Source organism: Rhincodon typus, chromosome 8 (genome assembly GCF_021869965.1).
Source record: "Rhincodon typus isolate 14 chromosome 8, sRhiTyp1.1, whole genome shotgun sequence".
Lineage (NCBI taxonomy): Eukaryota > Metazoa > Chordata > Chondrichthyes > Orectolobiformes > Rhincodontidae > Rhincodon > Rhincodon typus.
Window position 1 is genome coordinate 31,168,809 of NC_063339.1, and position 14,651 is coordinate 31,183,459.

Sequence of the window (14,651 nt, forward strand, 5' to 3'; positions counted from 1 at the left end):
GATGATCCAAGTGAATTTGAGGTTGGGGTGAAAGGTGTTAGCAAAGGTGATGAACTGTTCAACCTCCTTGTGGGAGCACGAGGCAGCGCTGATACAGTCATTGATGTAGCGGAGGAAGAGGTGGGGCATGGTGCCAGTATAATAGCAGAAGAGGGACTGTTCCACATATCCCATGAATGGGAAGGTATAGCTCGGGCCCATGCGGGTGCCCATAGCCACACACTTAGTCTGTAGGAAGTGGGAGGAGTTAAAGGAAAAGTTGTTGAGAGTGAGTATAAGTTCTGTTAAGCGGATGAGGGTGTTGGTGGAGGGGGATAGATTGGGCCTGCGGGAGAGGAAGAAGCGGAGGGCTTTTAGGCCATTCTTGTGGGGGGTACAGGTATACAGGAACTGGACGTCCATGGTGAAGATGAAGTGTTGGGGGTCGGGTTGGGGGAGGTGGAGGGCATGAGTAGTGTTCTGAACGGAGGTCGGGAGTTCTTGTTCCAGGGGGAGAAAAAGAGAGAAATTCCTCCAGCCTTTCTGACTTTATTAAAGCATCTAATGTTTTAAAGCATAACTCTGTTGTGAGCTTTCTTTCTCTTTTACTTCTCTCTGTTTAGACACTGAATGAAAGGCTCGTTCATTGTATCATGGACATGAGGTACTTTTCCTCAATTACCTAGACAAGCAAGAAAAGCTTTATTGTTTAGTGTGTGGGGAAAGCAATTAGCATTGATTGGAATGACCATCTTGCATCTGGAAGCCACTTAAAAAAGGAGTGCAAGAGTGCATTGCTTTAAAAGACAAATAAAAGTAACTAATTTATGTGCAGATCTCTTTTCTCAGAATAGTCCAAAATCCTTACAAGTGACAAGAGGTAATGTGCTTCTCATTGAATTTACCTTTCCTACAACCTCAGTTTGTCTGCTGAGCTGACGTCTTCGCAAATGTTTAAATTATGTTCTGCTCTCCAGTAAAACAATTTGCTTGATTTTAAGTTTGACATGAATCTCACCAAACAGAATTAAGCAAAAATGTGAAACACACAAAAACAAAAGGAACCAAAGCCTGTGCAATTGGGGAAGGGACACAACTGCATCAAGAAATCAACCACTGTCCCTTTAAGAGATCCATTAGACATGACGCTTTCTTTTACACCCACTACAGATCGATTCACATCATGACCCCATCCTGAACTGATTAAAATTTTGCTGTGTTTCATTTAAATCTACTTAAATACATTCTAACATTTAAACTGAACTGTTGAATTTTAGATGACTAGAAGGTCACGTGCTGGCCAATGGGTGTAAATCAAGTACATACTTTCTCTCCAATTTCCCATTCACCAATAGTCTGTTCCACCTTCTACACTAGCAGTCATGGCAACTGATCATAAAATCCCACCAGAGAATGCTGTACAGCACAGACTGAATCTTTGAAGCACAATTAATGAGCAGACAGTATTTGATTAGATTGACATTTTACTCATACAGAATGATGAGTAAGCCCTATGTGCAACTCTGAAGCTGATTTGGATTGCTTGCAAACCTTAAGAATACATTTATGTCTTCCACCAATTTCCATCACATCCGTCTCTCTTGCTTTCTACTCTCACTTCAATCATTCCAATTCATCTTGTCATCTTTCTTTTTTTTTTCTATTTTCCTCCATTCCACTTCTGCTCATTCTCTGAATGTTCCTGTTTACACTTTTCAGTTATTCCTTGCTCTTCCACACATTTTCCACATTCACTTCATGCACACTTCTCCTTCCCAATCACACTCTACTTCTTTGTCAATTACTTTACATTGTCTCCTCATTACTTCAATCTCCTTTTTCTCCCTTCACTGTTTGTTCCTTCATATCTTTCTCCCTCTCAGATAGGAGGGGGTGATGTGACAGTGCTGAGACTTGGGCAAGTGGATGATTAGAGACACCAGCACTTAGCTTCGCAGGATTGTGGATTCATAACAGAGCAAAACTGGAGCTGCCAGATGTCAGCTTGCAGTGCACCTGCTAAGAAAGCCAACATGTTTTTTTTATCAAGTTTATTTAAATTCCTGTAATCCCACAGGATTTTCCAGAATTGAGCACGTTTCATTAACAACACCAACTCATGTAATTTTATTGATAGCATTGTGTGGGAGGAATCCATTAAGTTGGAGCACCACGAACCAGATGAAACTATTTTTGATGTATGGCCACATAATATCCACAGGAATGGAAAACAATGAAAACATCTCCAGTGAAATGTTCAACAGAATTTTGTGTGAGATTGTGAAGTCACAGATTTTTGTGATGCCTGTCCCATGTGGATGTAAACCATGGTCAATTTATTTGCAACCCGAATGATATTGCTTTTCCATCTTTGGCACATTTGCAGCATTTCTCTTTCAACAGACTTCCTTTCAATTGTCACTCTTCTCTCAACTTCTCATGTTTCATCTCTGGTTCTTCCCCTCCCTGGTCTCTTTCACTATCTCTAATTAAGGAAGAATTGGAAATCTAGCTGTGCAAAATCCCTTAGTACTATAATAACGCAGAATTCTGCATTCAAATGAACTGTGATGTAGTTGCTTCTGAGACCCAGGACTTGAACATAAATAAAACATAAAGTTGCCATAGTGCCAGTAGACTGATTCTTCCTGAAGACATAATTGGCAAGGACTGATGTGGAGAAAGCAGAACCTTCAGGTTAACCTCAGCTGGTGAGGGAATTAAACACTGGCTGTTAGCATCACTCTGCAGTACAAACCAGCTGTCCAGTCAACTGAGCTAATTGAATCCCTTAAATATGGGAAACTGCAAAGATATTAGGCATGAGCTGGCTAGGATACCTTGGGGAATGTAACTTAAAGGGATGACAGCAGATAGGCGATGGCAAACATTTAAGGGGTAGAAGGATTAACTGCAACAATTGTTCATTTCTGTCTGGCACAAAAATACAACAGAAAAGGTGATCATGGACAACAAAAGAAATTAGGGATAGTAAAAGATTCTAGGAAGGGGCTTACAAATTGGCCAAAGAAAGGGAGCAGACCTGAAGATTGGGAGTAGTTTTGACTTCAGCAAAGAAGGGCAAAGGGATTGATTAAGAGAGTTAAGACAGAGACCAAGAGTAAGCTTGTGGGGAACATACAAACTGATTGGTCATCTTGCAAGATTCTATAAATTCTGGAACAGTTCCTCTGTAGGGTAGCTAATGTAACTCCACTATTTAAAAATAGACCAAAGAGAAAACAGGGAATGATAAACCGGTTAGCCTGACATCAGTACGGGGGAATTGCTGGAGTCCATTACAATTGATTTAATAACAGAGCGCTTGGTAAACAGTGACAAGATCGGAGAGAGTTAGCAAGGACATATGAAAGGGAAACCATAATTGACAAATCTTTTGGAATTTTGAGGATGCAATGAATATACTTGATAAAAGAGAGTCAGTGGATATGGTTCACTTGGAGTTTCAGAAGGCATTTGATAAATTCCCATATGAATAAAATGAAAGGTCCTGGGATGGGGGTAATGTACTGACATGGACTGGTTGACAGACAGGAAACAAAGAGTAGGAATAAATGGGTCTTTTATACAAGTGGCAGCCAGTGACTAGTAGGGTGCTACATGGATCAGCACTTGGACCCCAGCATTTCATAATATACATTCATGATTTAGATAAAGGAGCTAAATATAACAACTGATGACACAAAGCTGGGCGGAAGGGTGTACTGTGAGGAGATTGCAGAGATGCCTTAATGTGATTTGAACAAGATGTGGAGGTGCCAGTGTTAGATTGGGGTGGACAAAGTCAGAAATCACACGACACCAAGTTATAGTCCAACAGGTTTATTTGAAATCAGAGACAGTAGGAACTGCAGATGCTGGAGAATCCGAGACAACAAGGTGCAGGGCTGGATGAACACAGCAGGCCAAGCAACATCATAGGAGCAGAGAGGCTGACGTTTCGGGCCTAGACCCTTCATCAGAAAAGGGGGAGGGGAAGGCGGTTCTGAAATAAATAGGGAGAGAGTGGGAGGCGGATAGAAGATGGATAGAGGAGAGGATAGGTGGAGAGGAAACAAACAGGTCGAAGAGGCAGGGATGGAGCCAGTAAAGGTGAGTGTAGGTGGGGAGTTAGGAAGGGGATAGGTCAGTCCAGGGAGGACGGACAGGTCAAGGGGGCGGGATGAGGTTGGTCGGTAGGAGATGGAGGTGCGGCTTGTGGTGGGAGGAGGGGATAGGTGGGAGGAAGAATAGGTTAGGCTCTTTATTTGAAATCACAAGCTTTTGGACCCTCAGTCCTCCTTCAGGTGTTAGTGTGGTGGTACCAGACACAGAATTTATAGGTAAAAGATCAAAGGGTCACACCACTGATGAGGATATGTTAAATAAACCTAAGATGCTGTTAAACCTTTAATCAGGTAGAAGGTTTTAATTGATTATTATGTATATGTAAATCCACAAATTCCTTTCAAGTCATGGCCTTGAGAGAACTAAAGGTTTTATCAGTGTAAAGAAGCGGTGACATGTTAGGTCAAACAATGCCTGTTAGGTGTGAGGCCTTGCTTAGAATCTGGTTGTGTTTTGGTTTGGAGTCAGATTGGTTTTATTTCTAAAGTAGGAAATTACAAGATGCCACATTTACTGACTGTCTATAAATTGTTTGCTTTTTAAACAAAACAGAATGTATCTGCAAATACAAATTCACCCCATAGATTCACGTGTGTGTGTGTGTGTGTGTGTGTGTCCATCTCACACACACACACACACACACACACACACACACAGAGGTGAATCTACGGGGTAAATTTGTATTTGCCATTGATCTTTTACTTATAAATTTTGTCTCTGATACCATCTTACTAATACCTGAAGAAGGAGCAAGGCTCCAAAAGCTTGTGTTTTCAAATAAACCTGTTAGACTATAACCTGGTGTTGAGTGATTTGAACAAGTTGAATGAGAGGGCAAATCCATGGCAGATGAAGCATAATGTGGATAAATGTGAGGTTATCCACATTGGTAGCAAAAGCAGAAAGGCAAGTTATTATCTGAATGGTGATAGATTGGCTGGTACAAGGAGACCTGGGTGTTCTTATATATGAGTCACTGAAAGTAAGAATGCAGGTGGAGAAGAAGGCAAATATTGTGTTGGCCTTCATAGCAAGAGGATCGAATACGGGAGCATGGACGTCTTGCTGCAATTGTGCAGGGCCTTGGTGAGACCACAGCCAGAGTATTGTAAAACAATAAGACGCAAGAGCAGAAGGAGTGCAACAAAAGTTTACTAGGCTGATTCCTGGGATGGCAGGACTGACGTGAGAAGAGCTTGAGGGATCAGTTAGGACTATATTCTCTCCCAAAACTATGTCCTTACTTTCCACCTCTGGCCTCTACATTGAACAGATCACCCAGTGCTATTTCCATCTTCTCCATTGTGATGGATCCACCAAACACATTTTTTTCTCAAGAATTCGCAAGGGACCTTTCCCTCAGCAACAACCTGATCCATTCCTCAATCACTCCCTGCCTTCCCACTGTACTTTATCATGGAAACACAGGAAATGCCATCAATGAACATGGGGATCATGCACAGAGATGGACATCATCCAGGATCTGCTTGAACAGCAGAGCAGGCTCAATGCGTTGAATGGCCAACTCCTGCTCCTATTTCCTGCATTCCTACGAAATGCAACCCTTTTTATATCCACTTAACTCAGGGGCCTCATGTACTCTTTCCAATTGAAACAGTAATTTCCTTGTCCTTTCTCCAATTCAGAATCTAATATTCGCCATCATGATTGGTCTCCTCTACATGAGGGGAAATTAGACACGAGCTTGAGTGAGGAACTCCATTCTGTCTACAAGCTTCACCCTGAGCTTCCAATTGCTTCTTATTTTGAATTTCTGAGCCATTCCCATTCATCTTACTTGTCATCTTACCCTGTTCCAATGAAGCTCAATGTAAACTCCAGGAACAGAATCTCACCCTTGATTAGGCAATCTAGCCTTCCAAACACAAACAAACCTAAATCATAGCTCTATCTCCAATCATTTCAGCAGAAGTTGCTGGTTGTAATTCTCCTTGCCGTTTGAACCTTTTCCTGTCCCAAATTTTGTCCCTTCATCTTGTTACATTACGATCTTTCTTTTTGCCTTCCATCATCAACCCTTTGGTAATTCAGTCTCTCCTGACTTTCACCATATCAAATATTCTTGCTCAGGTTTCCATGTGCTAAGCAGCCTGGAAAGTCTCTGACAGGCTTTCTTCCCATGACATGCTGTGTTTGACCAAGTGGGCTAACAAAATCTAAAGGGATTGCAGATTAAAAACACATTTGCAAACTACATTGAAATTTTACAGGAAACAGCTTTTGAATCCTGTAATGAAGGCCACTAACTGATCAGAAACCTCAAGCAAGCAGAGAATAGAATGTTCAGACACATTTTCCTTTTCATTGTGGAGTTTCAAATAGATCAGAAGCAGGTGAAATGGCAGGGAAATAAAAGAACTCTTGAAATGTTGCTGCAGATGAGGGCCTTTTTTGAATCTGAAGATGGGAAAGCTGATTAAGGAAGTGTACAGCTACAGTTAGAGCTGGGAGAAAGTGAGCCAGCAGTCAGCATCGTTAATACAGGAACAGCCCGCCTTGACCAAGTGTTAGAATTAATTTACGAGTGTTTTGAAGTCTCTTTCTGAATTGACACCTTAGAAGATACACAAACACATGAATGAAGAAGTTATAAATGATTTTAACTCCAATCATTATTTCGATTCCCTGAGCTACATTCTGTTTTCATTGTATTTGCCGCATGCTTCCTGTTTCTAAAATATAATAGAGTGACTGAAGAATCAAACAGAGTAACCCACATTACAAAATTCAGGCGGTGAGTCAAGGGCTAGGTAATGATCATCCCAACAGAAAGAACTCTGCCACCTGGTACACTACCTCACACACCAGACAATTATTTACGTAGGGGGATTACGATAGTATTCTATACCACACTCCAACCAGCAAATAAAACCTATCCCACTAGGAGGAGCTCTGGAGCAGTCCACAAAAACCACTCAAACCCTATTCATCAGAAGGGGCTCCATAGAAACTGCATAATACATTTCATTTCAGTATTTATTACATGCAAAAAATATTAAAAATAAACTTTATTGGAATGACACAGCAGCACTGCAACTGATAATCATTGAGAACGAAAATATATAACAAATGTAACAAGTAAAAACCCTCCATTAATGCAATGAAATGGAAAGCAGAAAAGCCCACAGTAAATACATAATCTAATGGTAGTAATGATGCATAGGAGGGTACCTATTGTGGATTTTAGATCACCAGTGTTTATTGCAGGATTCATCTTCACCTTGTGCCAAAAATAAAAACCTATAATAAAGAGCACACGTTTGAGTTCATTGTGTCTAACAAACCAGTGTCCTGGATCCCTCATTGTTACCCTGTCCGTCATCTGTTCTGTTTCTGCTGTTTAAGCACCAGATATACTAATGAACAAGACTTTCTTAAATGTTTGCAGTTCTTTAGAAAATGAACTTTCCTATTATGTCCTTGTCCAGTACGTTATCTTTAAAGAGCATCCCTAATATAAGCTATCTAACGAGTACTACCACATTAAGTGTTAGGAGTCAAATGCTGCATTTCAACATGCCATTAGTTTCCGTATCTGCTAACTACTTGGAGCATTAACTTCATGCATCTTTCAAAGTACTTGTCTTCCAGTTTGTAGGCATCAAAGTAACCGGATTACAGAGCAAGTTGTGTTCAACATCATTGCACTAAAAATATTGAACATTTCTCATCTAACAGAGCATATTAACTCTGAGCATAGCACATCTGCAAAAGCTCGATTCACAGCCCTGCATTAACTTGGATTGTTTATAATAACAATTCATGTTGAATGACATCAAGCCACTTCAATTACCAATAGTTGTGTTTCATTGAAGATTCCACATAAAGAGGGCCATGTACAATAAAAAGTCCAATTTTCAATCAGAAGTTAAATTGGACTCTATATTAAATACAATTCAAAGTTTTGCCTCCCAATGTGCTGAACCTAGTTTTTGTATGCTGAATGTCTGAGGGCTCTGGCTATTTCAATACAATTTTCAACAAAGGTAAACATATCAATAATTGACAAGAGAACGCTTTAGTGTTCCCAATCAGACCCCAGTTTTCATTTTTTTTTTCATTCTTCCTTTTGGTTACTCTACTGAGATACAGTTGCAACTGGTCATTCCTCCTGTTTGAACCGAGCCAACCAGTATCTATGGGCTTCTTGGTGCCTTCCCCTGTCCACATCGTTTGCTCAAACAGTGCATCATCAGCTTCATGGCAATCAGAAACAGGGATTAAAGCCAACATTTCCCTCCCTAGAGCATGGGCACTGATGCCAGTTGCAGCACTGCATAACATCCCAACTGAGTCCGGCTAGCCTACATGAGGCCAAATACTCTCAGCACCATAATAACATGATTATTTTGAAACAGACATATCTAGTGACGTAAAGCTTCCTTACCTCTTACAGTGATTGTACTTGACTTTTTGGCAGGGTTGCCCACATTGTTGTTAGCAAGGCAGCTGTAAGCTCCGGCCTCCTCAGCATTGATTGAGTGCAACGTTAATGTCCCTCCCTTCAAGACACTTGTTTTAGGAAGAGGTCCAATGGCCTTGATCCAGGTTAGGGTGGGAGGGGGGTCTCCTCCAGTCGTGACGCACACCATCGAAAGTGAATCCCCAGGGTTTACTACAATATGCTCAGGAACCAACAACTTGATGGAAGGGGAAGCTGTAAGGAACAAAAGTAGTGGAAGAATTATAAACACAGATGTTTGCTCATGTTTTATCATGTTTGCAAAGAACACACCTTTACCAGAAAATTAAAATTTTATGTGATGACACACAGCTTAGTAAATGGCCAGTAATTAGATGGTCATTCATTAAAACAAAGGAAATATTTCTATGGCCTGTGGTACATTCAACATAAAGGTATTATTAGTGAGAAAAAAATTAAAATAGTTCATTTAAATTTTGAATTCTAATATTGAACAATCAGTAACATTAAGATCTGCAAAGCCAATTTGTAGCTTGTCAGCGGAACCATTTACTGACATTCCTGGTCATTCATGTCAAAGCAGCATCTCTTGCCATCTGTGGACACTCAAATGAACCACCTCTATTGTTGAAAGGAGGGAATCCACTTAAAATGGGATCATTTATTCATCAGGTAAGTCTGGTTTTAATAATGCTTCGTAACTATTGTGTGGGAGTATGTTGTTTCACCGAAAGTCCCATTGTATATATAGTACATTTTTTATTTACTTTTTAAGGCAGTACGTACTGTTATTTCACACATTCTCCATTCATGCGACATTTTAACATAAAACAAGGGCAGCATGCATTACAGTCTACGGGCACCATGCAGGTCTATCTTGATCCATTAGATGACTCTGAAGCGGTTTGACAAAAATATTGATCTCCTGCTGTTTGATGGGCACACAACCTCATGAGTGCAAGTTGAATGTCAGGATCTTGGATTTTAGGTTTACATAACCTACTATAAACTAAACTCAATAGTTCTACACCCATTTCGTGGTCCATCACAATTTAAGTCCTGTTTAGTGTGGGAAGCATTAAAATGAAAGTTCTTGCCCTTCTGAGATTAAAGTGACTGATTGACAATTTCCATGCAGTCTACATAAATACCTTGGCTGTCAATCATGATCGTATTTCAAAGCATATCAGGGAACAAGTCTTAAGACTAATCGTTTATCTCGGATACTCTCTGTAAGCGGGGTGTATAAAAGGGTGTTTCGGTGCAGGAGTGGCAAACTGTGTTGCAAATGACATTTTAAAACCCTGTGTGGCAAAGCTAATTATCTCGCTTTGTAAATATTTCCTCAATGTTCAAGATTGATTTTAGTAAGAACAATAATGGGCTCATTCAGTGGGAATCACCTGGAAATCGCTGGTTTGAAGCATGGTGGTCTCTGTCTATTTTTAGTCCTGATTTCTCAGTGGAGTGTTCTGGACCTGCAGGGAGTGCATGTCATTATTCATCTTTCCCATTGGTAATAATCAAGCCGGCTGGTGCATGTGGCATATGAAGGTCATTGTGCCTGAAGCGGCAGCTTGTTTTCCTACCGATAATGTTTCTGCACAGAGGCTCATAGAAAGATATTACGTGTCAGTAACTCATCCTAGTTTAGCATATTCATTGTACTACAGTAGCTGCTTTTCACCAGCCATGGAGGCAAAGTCAATAGGCTAGACATCATACTCCACTTATTGAGAGCAATTGGTTCCTAGAAACAACAAAAATATCCCAGACGCCATATGCAGTTTAAAGACTATTACATGACCAACAAGATAAAATTGTGACATGAATTTTCATTAATACTAAAATCTTTGTCAGGAATAGGCACAACCAGTGCTACAATCCCATCACTGTGTAGCAGTGAATTCACTTCAAATGTACTGTACATGATTGACTGTAAAGCAATTTGGAACACACTGGGATCATGAAAGGATCTGTCTGATGCAAATTCTTCTGTTTTTATCTCCCTTTATTTATTGTAGCACCACGGATTTTATCTATTCCTGTTTTCCAAGCTGCTGATTAGTCAAGTATAAAGTTGAATCAATCCAGATGTTACACCATACAACTCATTTTCACAGCAATACAATGAGGAAACAAAGCTTGGAGATGACTCCGCAAGACTGTCAGAAGTATTGTCTGTTTTTGTTTATTCCAACATGCCTTCAGCTTTCTCTGTTTATCATAACAACCTTCGCCATATATTTTTGCAGCATCAGTGTTATTTCTTGTTCCTGTGGGGGTGGTCAAGACATTTACGGATTACATAAATTGACGGGGAGGTAAATAGAGAGGAGAATAGCTGTACATTGCAAAAGACTAGTCAGGTGGTCAGAGCAGTTGGCAAATAGAATTCAACCCAGGAAACTGCAAGGTAATACACTCGGGAGGATGAGTATGGTAAGGGATAAGCCTATGTATATTAGGACCCTGAGAAGTAGTGAACATCAGGGGAATCTTGGTGTAGATATCTATAGATCCCAGAAAGTAGCAGAGTAGGCACATAAAGTGTTTAAGAAGGCATACGAGATATTTGCCTTTATTAGCTGAGGCATAGAATACAAGAGCAACGAGGTTATGTTAAAACTATGTAAAATGTTGGAAGTAATGTGTGGGGTTCTGGTCACCACATGATATGAAGGATGTGATTGTACCAGATAGGGCACTGAGGAAGATTTACAAAGATGTTGTCTGGGCTGGAAGGTCTGAGCAATAATAAAAATTTGGAGAGGCTGAGTTTGTTTTCCTTGGAGAATCAAAGGTTGAGAAAGGACCTGAGAGAGATGGATAAGATTATGAGTATAGGATGGATTGGAATGCATTTTCTTCCATCGATAGAGGGGGCTACTAACCAAGGGGCATAGAATAATGTAAGTGGTAGAAGTCTAAGAAGAGAGTTGAAGAGAAACTTTTTTTTTGAGAGTCTGGAACACATTGTCTGAAAGGGCAGTGCAGTCAGCAACTCTCATAACATTTAAGTAGTATTTAGTTATTCACTTGTATTGTGAAAGCCTTCAGGTCTGAGTCAAAATCTATAAAATGGGTTTAGTGTATTCAGATTATGTCAGCTGGTACAGACATGATAGGCGAAATGGCCTCCTGTGGTGTAAAAGTCTTTGAGTCTGTGAGTTAAGATTTTGAAAATTTGAGAAACTCTTACTGAGTGAGAGCACTGTGTACAATGGCAGTGAGTAGGTATGTTGGAGGCTTCACAAAGATACATTACTCCCTGTTTTGAGAGGTTGAGAATGTGCATTATGTAACGTGAAAATTTCTACAGCAATTTGAGTATCCACATCAATAACATGTACGAAAGCTGACTTGGGTAATTAAACACACTATTTCTCATGTAAATGCACACAATACTAAAAATACAATCTTCCAAAATCAGTGAACATAGCAGTGCTCAACAGCGTCCTCCCAAACACATGATCTAATGAAAATTCAGATAATTTGCCTTGCTGTGTCTTCGTTGTGTATTGAAACTCTAACCAGACTGCCACCCCTGTTAATGTTACAACTCCAGATGCATAAGCAAGCTGCTATGGTTGGTGCTAAACTCAGTTATTAAGGCTAATGAAAAGGTATTTGCATCGATTCAGCTGGGTGGCACTTAGCAGCAAAGCGTTCTATACATTAGCATCCTGAGGGCTTTTAACCTCAGAAAATGACTCTGCCTGGAGTTAGAAAGGCCACAAAAATCAATATAATAGATGCAAGCCATTCATAACAGGGAAATCAAACACAGTGCATTGCTGACAGTAATGTGGTCTGTAGACTGCTTGGAATCACTTGCTGTTTCCAGAAACCCTTGTAACCCTGTAGTACAAAGCTCATCTTTCACTGTGAGCCTCTAATGCGCTCATTGAAAGTGTTCGGATCTCTTGTTTGTATGATGATGCTTGGCACCTGTGTTGGGCTTCACTGCCAAGGTGTGCGGCAATAATTACAAGTAAATGCCAACACAGTAGCTTAGCCCTCTGCTTGTAAATTGTGGTCAGCTTTCTTTTGGCTGCTGCAGCAAAGATGATAATCAAACATCCGACCCATCTCAGTAATCATTTTGGGGATGAATAGGGGTAACAAAAGAAAAATAGGTAACGATAGGACTGTGAGAGGGAATATGTTTATTATGGTAACAAAAACCCAACTGGTGCTAAGATTTCCTTCATTATAGTAATGATCTTGAAGCATTTGAAACACGTTAGTTATAATAATGACATTGAATTATTTAAACAGAATTATCCTTTACTTTCAGTCTGTAATAGCAATTTTACTGGAGGTCAGCTGATAATTCAGGTTTGAAGGCCTACTCATTTAACTAGCATGCAACCACTTAACAACTGGAGCTCCTCGAAGAATTATAGAAAACCAGTGGTCTATAATGGCCCAGATTTTGCTGTGAGCAAGGAAGGTTCAGTTTTCACCATTCACCTTGCTTACAGCTGCCCACAGACTATTTGCAGGTTTATTGGCAGTGATTTCCAGTAATCCTGTGCCAATTTGAATTCAGTGTCCTGTGAAGGACATCTCTGTGTTGTCTATGGAAAGGACAAGTAAACAGGCGACTTTTCAACCAATCAAATTAAAGAACCTTCAATGAGACACAATCAGTAAAAAAAAGCAAGGAAAAACCAGGATATATAAATAACATGTAAATCATATTTGAAGAGAAATCGAGATTGATTAATGCACATGGGAATAAGGGAAAGATATGCAAGAGAAAGACAGGAAAATATTTTCAAAATAAAAAAATGCAAAGTTAATTTCTTTATTAGTGCAAAATTATTACATAAATTATATTTTTTTCAGGGTTAGAGATGTTGTTCAGTTGTCCAAAGGTCCACAGAAGAAGAAAGAAGGTTAAGCTCAAAATGGCTATGGTAGAGCCTTACATCAAGTATGGCATCCATTTGGTCCATCATGATTTTTCTGGCTCATTAAAAATGTTATCCTATTAATTCCACACCCAAAATCTAATGCGTGTATCTTTCATGATGACACTCAATATTGGCTGCATGCATGTTGGTTCATTTAACTTTTAATCAGTCTTCAAGTGATTGGCTGTGTCATGCATGCATACTTGTTTAGGGGGAAGGTATATGACTGCAGCACTTGTATATTTAAAAAAAAATGTCATTTCTATCATTGCCAATAACCTCCCCAAACATTGCTGCTTCTACCTTCAAAAGCTTCCGTAAAACATAACTTTTTGATCTTCAGTAGCATCCTCTAATTATCCTGCTGTTCTAACTTTGCCTAAAGCCATAAAGTACTTTTGCATTGTTTTGAACATTCTATAAATAGAAGTTGCTATCGAAGCAGGGTGCAAGATTCCAATTGCACTTTTTAAAATTTTTTTATGCCAAGTCAGGGCTGCATGACAAGTAGTGACAAGTGGTGAAAATTTTCTGATGAAGGGTCTAGGCCCGAAACATCAGCCTTCCTGCTCCTATGATGCTGCTTGGCCTGCTGTGCTCATCCAGCTCTGCACCTTGTTATCTCAGATTCTCCAGCATCTGCAGTTCCTACTATCTCTGATACAACCTTAAGAATCTGTTTTGGCTGTTTTTCTCAATGTACTAATCATACTACCACTTAGCTTGTAGGGTTTTGTGTCTCTATCTTGTAAATTTGGCATTCATTATTCCCATTGGAGAGTTGGCGCACATAATATTGTTTTGAAATTATGATTCCATCACACAAGTATTCCAGAATCAGAAGTATGATATTTTTAAAACTATGGGGACTAGCAAATACAGCATTTTAAATGGTTTTAATGTTGAATTAATTGAAATAAATCAATTCAAATTAGTGCCATTGATAGCAAGAGAAAAATTGATTGAAATGTACAAATTAAAAGTATTTTGCCATGCAATAATGCATAGCTACTGCTCATAATGAATTGTGAGGTTGATGTTGTAAAGTCATTTAGGAATTTCAAGTGAAAATGTACATGTAGAATCTTTTCAACAGGCATCTAGTGAAGAGGAAATGGTCAGCTAGCTCCTTTAGTGGGCAGAAAAGAAAAGGTAAGAATTTATGTAATACTGTGAGA

The 14,651-nt window shown here is 39.6% G+C and overlaps 1 protein-coding gene across 1 annotated transcript in view; it reads right to left on the reverse strand.

The window, feature by feature from the left end:
* Nucleotides 1-14,651, reverse strand: part of mdga2a (MAM domain containing glycosylphosphatidylinositol anchor 2a) — a 570,544-nt gene that overhangs the window by 470,221 nt on the left and 85,672 nt on the right. The window contains exon 6 of the mRNA XM_048600082.1: nt 8,516-8,785. Within this exon, the coding sequence (XP_048456039.1) occupies nt 8,516-8,785 (270 nt within the window). The remainder of the gene's footprint in view (nt 1-8,515; nt 8,786-14,651) is intronic.